Source organism: Corvus moneduloides, chromosome 4, assembly GCF_009650955.1.
Source record: "Corvus moneduloides isolate bCorMon1 chromosome 4, bCorMon1.pri, whole genome shotgun sequence".
Lineage (NCBI taxonomy): Eukaryota > Metazoa > Chordata > Aves > Passeriformes > Corvidae > Corvus > Corvus moneduloides.
This window is the reverse complement of record NC_045479.1, coordinates 16,002,158-16,014,315: the sequence shown is the minus strand read 5'-3', so window position 1 is coordinate 16,014,315 and position 12,158 is coordinate 16,002,158. Positions and strand designations below refer to the sequence as shown.

Genomic DNA, 12,158 nt, shown 5'->3' with positions numbered 1-12,158 from the left:
TCTTTAAACCACATTACTCTTCCTTAATGTGAAAGGCAAACCTCAGAGGACTCGTGGAGGGCACTGTGTACACATATATAAGAACTAGAAAGTATTCTTAATTGTTTTTCCTGGAAACTATGCACCAGCTTCTGTAGAGAATCTCTTTTTGGCATGGATCTCTATGATGCCACATGCTGAAGGACAAGTGGATATATACTGAGCTTGCTAAAATCAATGGTACTGCCTTGCAGTTTTGGCCAAAAAAAAAAAAAGCGAGTGCTGAATGTGTCACAAATCAGCTTTTATCTAGTATAAAACTGCAATGGCACAACAGAGCCACATCAGTGTGCAGTGGATAGCACCATTCTGTGCAACGCTGCAATGAGACTAGAGCATCAAGGAAGTGGAAAAAAAAGACAGCAAACCCAGCTTCCATTCCTGTTCTTTTGACCTTGCATACACATCAGAGGTCTGACAAATGCAACAATTTCCCTGTCTGGCAGCTCAGCAAAATTGCTTATTTCAGATTGAGCTTTATGAAGTTTGAAGGATTTTCCAAGCCTTCAACAGCAAAACTAGAAGCATGTGGGTAACATGGATTATTTCAAGCTTAGTGGACTTTCTCAGCAGTTCCTAACTGGTTTTAGACCATTAAAACACACATGAGGACAGCTACAATTTCAGCTTTCAGTGCAAATTAAAACAATTAAACATAACAGGAACCATCTGTAAAAAAATAGGCTCCAGAACAACAGCTTGAGGCAGAAGCAGATGCATGTATTTTAATGTGGAGTCTTGTAGATACATTTTAGATAACTGGCCCACAAAGAAATGTAGGCTCCCTACATAATAATTTATTGAGAGGAAAGGAATTAGGTTCTTCCAAGTAACATAGCAACTAAGTTGGCTAGTAGGGAGGTGCTAGGAGAGTGCAGCACGGGTGGTCTCTATTTCTGCTTAAAATTCACATGCAGTCCTGACACCTCAGTGACAGTAAGTGCCTCCATGTCTGTACCACCTTATGTGAATGGATCTCACATGGAGCCACTCAAAGAGAGCAGGATCCAGCAGTCCTGCTAGTAGGGGTTTTTGGATCAGTCTCAGTATCACATCAACAAGATGAGCTGTTCTTCAGACTCAATCTCCTACGCAAAGGGCAGTATAATCTCACCTCTGTCTACTGTAGACAGGCACAAAGACTAAGAGAACAACCCTATTGAGACAGACCAAATGTTTACCTAAGCCAGCAGCTTTTGCTCACACCAAATTAGTGATGGGTGTTAATAGAGAGAGCTTGAGAATGTCCAAAGGTATGTTGCCTTCCACATACCCATCCTACCTTTAGCAAAGCAAAACTTTGGTCTCCTTGGAACGGGCTGCATCCAATCCTCCCACTTCCTGTTCACCAGCGGATTCTCAGTGTTCATTTATTTGGACTTTTAAAACAGGTATGTTTGTCTCCATGACATTGCTTGGCAATGGAAACCACCACATAATATTGAATTGGAAGCAATCATTCCTCTCCTTTTAAACCTGTTTCACAAATTTATTTGGTGCTCCTTGGCTTTTACATCAGAGGAAAGACCAACTTAGTGTTCCCTACCTGCTTTCTGTTTGCTGTCCAAGCCATTCAAGCTGGTAAAACTTTTTCTACTCAGTCTTTTCCCAGCCATAAACTGTTGTATTTCACTGATTGAATTACTATTGCTCTATTTGAGCAGTAAGCAGAAATATTCACAGACTTATCTACAGTGACTACTAAATCTCTCTCCAAATGGGTAATAACTAATGCACAGTCCATCCTTGCCTGAGTTAACTGCAGTGTAGTGCAGATGGAGAAAAGTAGCCCTATCAACACAGAATTGCAAGCCCCATTTTATAGTCCATTCATTCACTACAATTGATCCTCCTTCTACTCCACAGTTAATTCTCATTTTAAATAGCTTAGAGACAAGTTTCAGCACCCCATAGTTTATTTCCTCTTTCCAAACAATTTCCAGGAGCACATTTAGCAACAACTGTTCTAGCTCTGCATAAATCTCTGATAACACCCCTCTAGACCAAAAACCACTCATGTCCAGTCTTTTTTAATCAGTTTTTAGACCAAGAATCTTCACTCCACAGAATGTAGTTCTGTTTCTTCTAGACTAAGAAAAATGCTGTTCAGAAAAATAAGAAAGTAGCAAATACAGAGACATTGTGTCAATTAGATCATAAAACAAACACAGCTTTGGCCGAGGAACCAGAAGCAGTGTGACTAAATACTGCCACTTCAAGCCCATCTTCAGCCTTGAGCAATCCAAACTCAATGCAAGCAAATCCCAGTCAGGCTTAGGGATTTGTCTGCATATCAATACTAAATCCAAATCCCTCAAGGATTCACAGTTATCTCAAAGCTCACATGTATGGGAAATAAAGCACTAGCCACTCATCCCTAAAGCCCTAACATACCCCAGCTCACGCTCACTGGATGGTTATTGATGGTGCTAAGAAAGCAACTGTTAAAGGGCAGTAGTTTGATCATTCCCAGAGCCTTTCTGGAGGTCGAGGTGGGTGGGAATGATGCCTTTGCCATATAAAAAGTAAATACCTTCCTTTCTTACTGATACAGCTCAAATTCTGTATAAAACATGGAAGTACCAGGCATTGCCAAAATTTTTTGCTGCGTCTATTTAGGTTAAACAGATTGAAGTATTTTTAGATTAAATGCAATCAAAGTGCGCCTCAATAGCTGCTTCCACCAGACTGGTAAAACATTTTGGTTGTCTTTCAGCTGCCAGATAACTCTGCATAATAACTATTCCACACTAGTACTTCCCCAGTACTCTTACTTCCCCCTTACTCTTCCCCAGTAAGGCCAACATGCCCCAGGTGTCCCCAGAAAACTGTGAATAGCATCACAAATGAGAAGTGAAGGTGCTTAGAGCCTCTACAGCATAAGACTGGGTTGCTAAGGTGGATAGACACACTGTAGAGACTTACATTTTTTGGCCATTAGTGATCTTCCATGAGAAGCACTCACAATGGAGAAAAAAATCTGGGAATTCAGCTGCATGTATTTTTTTATTCCTGCAATTCCCTTCAGTTCACTGGGCTATGCAATCATTTTCTATACAGTCCAATAGCTCCATTTGTTTTCTCAGACTTCTTCCAATTTCAAGCCCTGTAGACTTTAGCTCTGCATTGTTTTAAGAGAAGCATTGTAAATCTCTTCAAATTCACATGCATCTCTAAATTAAAGTGCCCTTCTGAAGCCTTTCTTACCCTTTCCCCTTAAAAGCATCAAGAACCCTGACCTAAGAGGAAGAGTATAATTACGGTTGTGTGCCAGTAATTTTGTTAATAGAAAGGACAATGCAGACTGAAATTTGTTTTTCATAGAAAAGTACTTAAAACAGCAATGCCAAATAGCTAGAAAACAAAGGAAGAGGTGCCACTCTTATGGATCAAAGGCAAAAATCTTTGCTAGCACTTTTTTTTCTAGTGCAAGCAACACAGACATGAAACAAGTAAAATTCAGAAAGAGGTCCAAATACATGCCAAATAAATTATAGGAGAACTAAGCCTCGTATTGACCAGGACCAAGAAGTGCTGAGCTGTCACTGAAGCCCAGACCATTTGAATTTGTTTTGTGTTTAGGAACACCAGCGCTGACATCAGCAGAAACATTTTCAGAAAACCATTTCCTTCCCACATAAGGAATGGCAGAAGAGGATGCAACCCAGAAAAATATCAGTATAGATCAATTCAAGGGTTTATTGACCTTATAATGACAGCAGTTTTGTCTTTTCCCATAGGACGTAATCCTAAACTGCTCAAAGTTCCAACTGTTTGTGTAATGCTCTTTATACGCCCTACAGGATAGAGCCATGTTCTTACAGCTTCACCAAAATAGGAACTGACCCCTAACATAGATGACCACCTAAACAGGAATTAGGAAAGGATCAATTTGTTTCTTACTAATAGTAGACCTCTTTCATGGAAGAGGCATCCCAGCAAAAAGTCTGTTGGCATGGGGTAATTTAAATGAAGGCCTGAAGAGGAAAAAAAAAAAGCAACTCTTGAATAATACCACTATGCTAAACTTTTTACATGGCAATTTTCTCACTTAAAACATCCTGCAGAGATGTCCATATTAGCTAAAGCAACTATGAAGAAGGCTCATCTGCTTATTTTGCTTTGAAGGAAATAAGATTCACCTGAAAACGTACACAGGCATGTACAGCAAAGGGAACTGTCAGGAAGCCCTTATATACTGGTCTGAGTCAGCCTCCTTGTCTGTCAAGAGAAGAGGAACCTCAGGGGACTGCAGTTACATGCCTGGATCCAAAAGCCTCCCTGACAGAGAGCAGTGAATTGCCAATATTGCTAGTGAGACACCAAACCCATCCTTCTGAATAACAAGAGCTTCCACAGCTCCTCATGTTGCTCACCTCCCTGCCTTAACTCCTTCCAGCTCGGCCAATGCAAGTTAATTCCCAGCCTCATTTCAGGGAAGGCAAGAGAGATACTACAGTTCCATAACCATTTGCTCTTTGGGCAGAGATTTTTGCCATCAGGAACTGCTGAGTGCTTTTAGTTCTAATTTGTAGTAGCCACACTCATTCCGACACCACTTGCTGAATACAATGATGTGAGATGGGTCCCTGCTGAAAGCAAAATCTCAGACCTTGATGGAGAATAACAGCTCTAACCCTGCATCCCAGTTTTTCCAAAACATCCATGTGACTGGCTATTTCCTTCCCATGAAGGGGCATAAATCCCAACCTAAAACTCTTTAAAGGGTTAAATTTACCAGTCCCTGAAGTCTTTCCAAGTCCCCACACCTCTGATGCTTTTTCTAAGGACAGTCTTCAGTTTCAAAATAATCTTTTCAAACCTGATCTAAAACAGCAGTTTCCCACTTGAACACAGAGCTGTGTGAGCTGCTCTCTGTTCCTCACAATTGCCCACAGGCTCACCAGAAAAGAGAGAAGTAACAATATATGGCAATTCAAATACTTTCTTTAGAACAACATAACAAATAAAGACCTTCGGCAGTAAGAGCACTTTGCTCCTCGTAGGAGCTCCTCTCCAACCAAAGGACTCCAGTGATTCCTTCACAATTCACAATGATTAGACCAACATTTTCTATCTTGAAGCTGAGGGAAAACCTTGAATTAAAGGAATTTCAGTAAATATGGAAACACCTGGTGAGTTTCATTTAAGATCTGTGCAGGCAAGGCAAGAGTAGGAGTTGGGCAAAGATTTCTTACCTCAGTGCTGCTTTTGATTAATTACAGTGAAATTGCACTCTTTTATCAACTATTGAAAGCAGAATAAGGTTATTACAGGAGAGACTGATCCCTGAGAAAATACAGAAGACAGGGATGAACCCAGTTACCCACTTAAATTTCTACTTAGCCTCCACTGTATTTCTCAGAAGACCCCTCTTCTTTTTTTCCCCCCTCTTTCTTTTCCAGCTGCAGTAATGTTCTGTTTAGACATCCTCACTGAAATATCCACAGTGACTTTTACTCCTTAGAGAACTCCACGGCTCCAGAGCACATCACTCTCTGTGAATTTAGGCCATTTTTGCCAGCATGCATTACTTGACATTTAAAGTGTCGCCATGATACAAAGCTCCTGGCACACCAAAATCTACTTGGAGATTTTTGTCGTCCTTTACAGTCTCTACCAAACGTTTTCTCCTCTCCTTTTTTTCCGAACATGAATTTTCTGCAAATGAAAATTTGACTGTTGACAGGCCTGTGAAATACTTTGCCTCTCCAAAGAGCATACAGGTTCACAAACAGATGGAAATCTATACATTCAGCTTTATTTCAATGTGTCGATACCATCATATAAAGGGATCACCCACCCTAAAGTTAGTGGATGCTTAGGGTCTAAAGCCCATGGAGTTCTTCATCTCCCTTGTTCAGATGCCCCTTGAATTGCCATTTAACATCAGTGCTGAGAGCAGGAGGTTGCAGCTGTGAACTACAGAGATGCTTCCAGACACACATATATGCCTACAAGTGTTTGCAGCATTTGGAATAGGCACCAATACTCAACAGGAGTTTTAAGAGAACATGTCCTAGCTGTATTTGTCTTTGAAGATTTGGTTGCATCAGGGGTTTTTCAAGGCTATTGAAGTATTAGGAATATTTGATGAAGCAGCCTACTGCATGCAGATTTCCCAGAAAGGAAAGAATAAAGATACACTGATGAGCTGTGTTTATCCACCTCCAGGGTGAGATATAAAATATATGAACTGCTTCAGACCAAAACAAACAGGAATTTAAGAACCCACTGACTAAAATTATAGGACAGAGATGAGAGCTGGCAGAAGCTATACTCACTTCTTAATTATTATTGTCAGCATTTCATAATACATATTCCAAATTCTGACAGAACTTAGTTAAAAAGTCTTCTGAAAAACCAAGTTACTCAGGTCAACTAAGCTGGACTGCCCTTATTCTGTGTTCATATGTAGTCCTATGTCTGTGCAATTTCATATCTGCAAAGTCTAACTGATGTAAGATTCCACCTGCGGAGTGAAATGGTGATTTGACCCCAGACTCACACACTGTCCTGTGCTATCCCGAGATTCTCCTTCAGTTCCCCTGCAGTGACCAGGCAGCTTGCCCATTCCCTGATTTCCAGGGCCTTGCTGCTCCAGTCTGGAGGCAGATCCCACACTGGTACTTTGTCAATTGTCACGAACAGCTGTTGATTTTTCAGGATATATCATGTGTCCTCATCAGTACCACTGTTATTTCACACTTTATTCCCTGCAGTAATCCAAGATGAGTGCCATCCGGTCTAGGTGATCTAACCTCTCATTCTTTTGTTACTTTATATAAAATAGACACTAGCAGACCAGAAATCCAGAGTACTGAGGGTAAGCAGTATGGAATAATCTTTTGTTCCTGATGTAAAAATCTCAAATTCGCTTGCAACAAATATTTCCATATGAGGTTAACTTGATTTTAAGTTTAATCACATTGCCAAACAGATGTTTGCCTCTAGATCACCACAAACACACAAATGGGAGCTTGCCACCCTGAATCTCACCATAGCCTACTGCTGTCTGAAAATTCTGAAACAGACTTAAACTGCCATTTTCATAAAGATTCACATCAGTCTTCCAGCTTCTTCACTGGTATTTCTGATCACTACAAACAGTAGCACAAATTCACATTTTAGGCAACCAAATACTAGCTCAGCTATTGCTGCTCTTACATTCAAGGAGCTGTGGCAGATTAGACATTCAGTTACAGACCAAGTGGAGAAAAATGCCTTCCAATTGCCTATATAGGTGCAGTTAATAATTTGACCTGTGATTTTACCTTTGATCAGAGGAGACTAAACTTGTCAAAGCTATTCAGCCTAAAAACAGTTCATGAAATATTGGGCAGATTTAACATATATATATATATGCACATATTAGAGATGAGGAAACAAGCAAGCATATGTTATGTCTGCCATTTCCAAAGTAAGGGGAATGAAAATGTCACTCCCTATTATTTACATTTTTAAAGTTAATTTGAAGTAAATAGTTGAACAAATAAACAAACATGAAAAGCACATTTTCAAAAATGGCCTTGCACCCAGGCTCAGCAAATTAGCTTATTGGTCTCATCATGGGCATCCAACATGATTCTTTTTTTTTTTTTAAGTAAAGAAAAAAAGCAATCTACCACATTTTAAGTTTTTTGCACATTCAGAAATTACATTATTTTTCCAATAACAAAGTTAATAAATGTAGAAAGGCATTTCTCTCCACAGAGAATAACACATCTAGCTAGAGTCTTCCAAGCAGGTGATACAGGTAACACAATCAAAAATATTCCGAACTGCCAGATCCAGGAGCACGTTCAGCATCCTCCTTCATCCATTTTTTTCAACACTTACTCCCAGTGTTATTAGAGGAGACAGGATCTTGGCTCCTTTTTTATTTGTTTGCACTTTTTTTTTTAGGGTTTCAATTCATCAATAGTGCTGGATAAGCTTGACTGCAAGGAGCTGACTAAAGAGTCTTCTGAACGCCACTGCTCTTCTTACATGCATTAAATTTTTCTGGAAACTGAACTTCAAAATGCCTGGATTTAGTTCAAACATTCATGTTTTTCCAGGGATTCATTTGGAATTTTCCAAGCTTTCAACTGCAAGATCAGTCTGCACCTCCCATGAGGACCAGCTGAGCTCCTTGCAGCTTGGCTGGAGGCACAAGGGGAGTACCCATGCCCAAGGGAATTCCCCATCCCTCCCTGCAGTAGGTCTGTCAAAACCTCAAGGGAAGGCTGGAAAAGGTCTATGCTTATGAGACACAGTTGCCATACTGAGACAGAATGGTAGAGGCACAGAAGCAGAGAAATAGAGCTGAAAAACAACAAATCACTAAACTTTCTAGTACTGAAGGGAGCGAGAGTTTTCTAATTCCTTAGAGATGTTTCAGCAGTGAAAAGAGCTTTTTTTATCTTAGACGACCAATACACATCAGGATTAATTAGCAGTCATCAGAAGATATTTTCCAATGAAAAATAAACCAACTAGGAAAAATAGGACCTTCTGAATACTTTGAATTCAAAATGAAGCACAATTCTCACACACACAATTCTCATTACTATTTTTTTCCATTGCCTTGGAGATACATATTTCACTGAAAAATTACAATGTTCTAACAAAAGAGTGTGACTTCAGAAGCCCAGTTCCTCCATGGGCACACTGCTATTTTCACTACACAGACAAGTGCAAAATGTGAAGAACAATCCTCTAAACGAAACCAGAGCATCACACCTCTGCCAGTTCCACTATTAGTTTGTTCTGGAGAACCCACTTTCAAAATTAACCTAAAGCTTGCAACTGTCTTGTGAACAGGAAATGATCCCACACAAAAGCTGAAACTTGGGTTAGAAGATAAGTTCTTTAATCAATTGCTTGAAGTATTCTGTCTTAGTCAGATCAATATTAAGTTGCTAGTTGGAGGTAGAGAATTATTCCATTACCTCTTTTGGAAGTGCAGAAAATTGCTTTAATTTGTCAATGGGAAAAGGAGAAAAGTTTTCAGGCTTCATCAATAGACATCAATACAGTCTCAGTTTAACGCTTTCTTTGAATATCTCCGCAAGTAATCTCACAATCAAAAACATCTTTTTTTCTGTTATAAGAAAAATAAAATGCACTTAGTAAAGATTGCTGATAAACTAGATTTGTATCGAAATCTACCTCAAATTAATTGAATAAAGTTCTTTTGCTTTCTTAATTGATTATCTTTATTCAGTATAAAACTGTTTCTCCTTTTTTTTTTTTTTAATTTTGCTTTGAGTATTTTGATGAAATGAAGGAAAACTGAACAGGAGGATTCCTTTGGTCCAAGCTCAGTGGGATGCTCACAGGGGGAGATAACATCCTGCAATTAGTGTGTGCCTGGAAAATGAGGCAGAGGGTTTACAAAGGCAAGTGGAGGGACGAAAAAAAATACAACCACAAAGTAAAGCAGATCTTCACTGGAATCAATGGGAGGTTTGAGCCGCATCTAAAGTCCCCTACAGATGATGGCAGCCCTGCATCAAAGCCTCTGCATTACATGGCAGAGCTCTGCTCAGCTTTGCAGGGAAGCTGAATTCCTCCTCCCTTGCTTGGCAGAGGTAGAGACCCCTTTCCCAAGACTGTGTTTAACTTTTGAAGGCAGCACTATTCCTTCCTCCTCAGCCACGATAAATGGAGACAATGGAGACTCTTTCAAAGGGGGAGGAAAGGGTTATGCATGAGCACTCAGGAGGTAGAAGTCCCAACACTCAGGTGCAATAACCACCCAGCAGTAGAAAGAGAGACTGTATGCCAGAAGTTAATCCAGGCACCCATTACCATAGCCCAGAAAAATGGCATAACAGATCATTTCAAGTAAAACAACTGGCTTTTCTGAATGCATACTTCTCCCTCCCTCACCATCATTCCCAAAGCCCCTCTTCTCTTCCCATCTCAGTTCTCAAGCCGTTTTCCACAGAAATGAAATGTGCACAGTACTGAACGCCACGAGCAAACGTGATCCAGTACAATCAGTGAACTGTGCTGAGTACAGTTCATCTAAAAACACCAGCAGATACACCACAGCATCACGTGTCATGAGGACTGTCATTCCTCATGGGCTAGAGAAAGCAGTCCAGAAATCTTGAAACACCTTCAGTGCTTGTGGACAAGATTGGCCATTATGTCACTAAGCATTATGTCATGAAGGTTTTCAAGCTTAAAATTCGACAGTTCCTGCAAGAAGCACTTACCAGCTATCCAAGGAGCCTGACACAGACATTTTACACCTGTTCTGTTTCCTGCTGCTTTTGCAAAAGAAATCCATGTATCTCACACTCATAACTTCCAGGAGAAGTCAAAAAAAAATCTCCAAGTCCAGCACCCCAGATAACCAGGCTGGGTAGAAAACAGAGAAGTGCCTCCCACCAGTGTGTCAAACTGAATCAGGGAAATCTAAAGCAGGAGGAAGAAAAGAGGTAATATCACCAAAGGCCAATTCCTAGAAGAGAAATGTTGCTCGTGAGCTGATCAGTGTGAGTCTGCTGAAATGATGCATGGCTAGGTGGGGAGGGCATGTGTGCACACACATGCACACAAACGTCAGCCCCTTCCTTGGAAGTGGATTAGGTGGCAGATGGTGTCAGAACCTGAGCTGCTGTCAAGAGCAGAGTTCACACTGTCCTGCTCTCCTGTGCTTAGAGATGAAAGCAGCAAAGACAAGCCATTTTAAAAAAGGCTGATAAATAGCTGACAATCAGCTTTGTCATTGGCAGCGAGTGGAACGACATCCCTTCACTTCCTCCCTTCTCCCTCCAGAGCCCTTACAGGCAAAATTCTCTCTGAAATGGAGACAAAAGAGGAAACAAACGTGTGTGTGCAATCTCCCAGCGTGAGAAATACCAGAGGCTCAGTTTTTTCACAGGGAAACTAGAACCTGCTATTACCAACTCAAATATCAGAACCCAGGACAGAGTGGGGGGAAGCTAAATGCTCAGCTTAAGATCTATTAAAAGCAAAGTGAGTAGGGGAGAAAGAAAAAGAAAAAAAGAACACAAAAAAATAAGGAAGAAAAAACCCACTGCCCTTGATTGCCAACACAATGATAATAAATGAGGGAAATAATGCTTGGGAGGGGCATACCAGCAGTCATAATGACTTCGTGCAGGCACCCCTGTTACTACTAATTATTACAGATAATAAGGGTTTTCAGGCTGAGCAAAGGGATTTTTTTCAGTTCTTAAAACCTCATTCCCCCTGTCCTGTCACTTACCTCCCCCTTTTCCTCTTGCCTCTGAGCACCTGCTTTACATAGCTTTACTTGTATTATCATTAGCTTCATGGATAATTGATAGCTGTGCTCACCCAGCTGATGCTAAGAAAAGAACGACAAGGTGGTTCAACACACACTTACTATAAATAGACACACAACATGGCCAGCGTTTGCCAACATCTGAGGATGCCTTCCCTCCTGGGTCCTAAAGTTAGCTGGTTTCTCAAAGTCAGGGAAGCAAAGGAAAGCAAGGTAAAATGCCTTCAATTAATTTTGCAGAGATTGAAGGGATAAAAATAAGAGTGGGGCTTTATATTTTTATGACATGCTAAAAATACCCACTTTATGAAACCTCCTGCATAGTTTGCAAACTGGAGTTTAAAAGCCTTTTCCCATATTTTTATGAAGCTCTAAATATTTAGCTGGTGGTGGGGTCTTGGTCAATAGGACTGAAAAGAGTCAGAAGAAGATCTCTGCTGAGCACAGCACGTGGGAGCAAGGCAGGATAACACAAACCTCCCAGCTGCACTAAGCCCCAGGTAGCTCTACAACTCCCAAGTGCTCATGCTGCGAGCTCCGAGGGTGAAGGCTGTCAGTCCTGAGTGCAGGGGAATCACAGCTGCCTCTGCATGGCTGGCAGGAGGCTCAGGTTGCCTCAGGCACTGACTCAGCAGCAAAGCCTCAAGCCTCATCTCTGGTTGGTTCTGGACACTTCTAGGGCAACCTGCTGACCTATCCTTCACCAAACATGCCAGAGGTAGGCTTCCAGCTGGAAAATCCGTAGTCTAGCTTGGCCCATCACCAAAGGGGGTATGATAGTCCATGCAGTTCCCCTTTGGTCAACACCTGCTTGCTGTTGACCCTCCCCAGAATCCTTTCCAGTGCTGCAGTA

General features: G+C 41.0%; 1 protein-coding gene across 8 annotated transcripts in view; it reads right to left on the bottom strand.

Moving 5' to 3' along the window:
• The window catches only part of DGKI (diacylglycerol kinase iota), a 211,885-nt gene that overhangs the window by 161,964 nt on the left and 37,763 nt on the right, over nucleotides 1–12,158 (bottom strand). The window contains exon 1 of one of the 8 annotated variants that reach the window (XM_032105890.1): nucleotides 10,248–10,509. The exons of the other annotated variants lie outside the window; for them this stretch is intronic. Within the exon in view, the coding sequence (XP_031961781.1) occupies nucleotides 10,248–10,336 (89 nt within the window). The 5' untranslated portion in view covers nucleotides 10,337–10,509. Of the gene's footprint in view, nucleotides 1–10,247; nucleotides 10,510–12,158 lie in introns of those variants that run through there. 8 annotated transcript variants of the gene reach the window in all.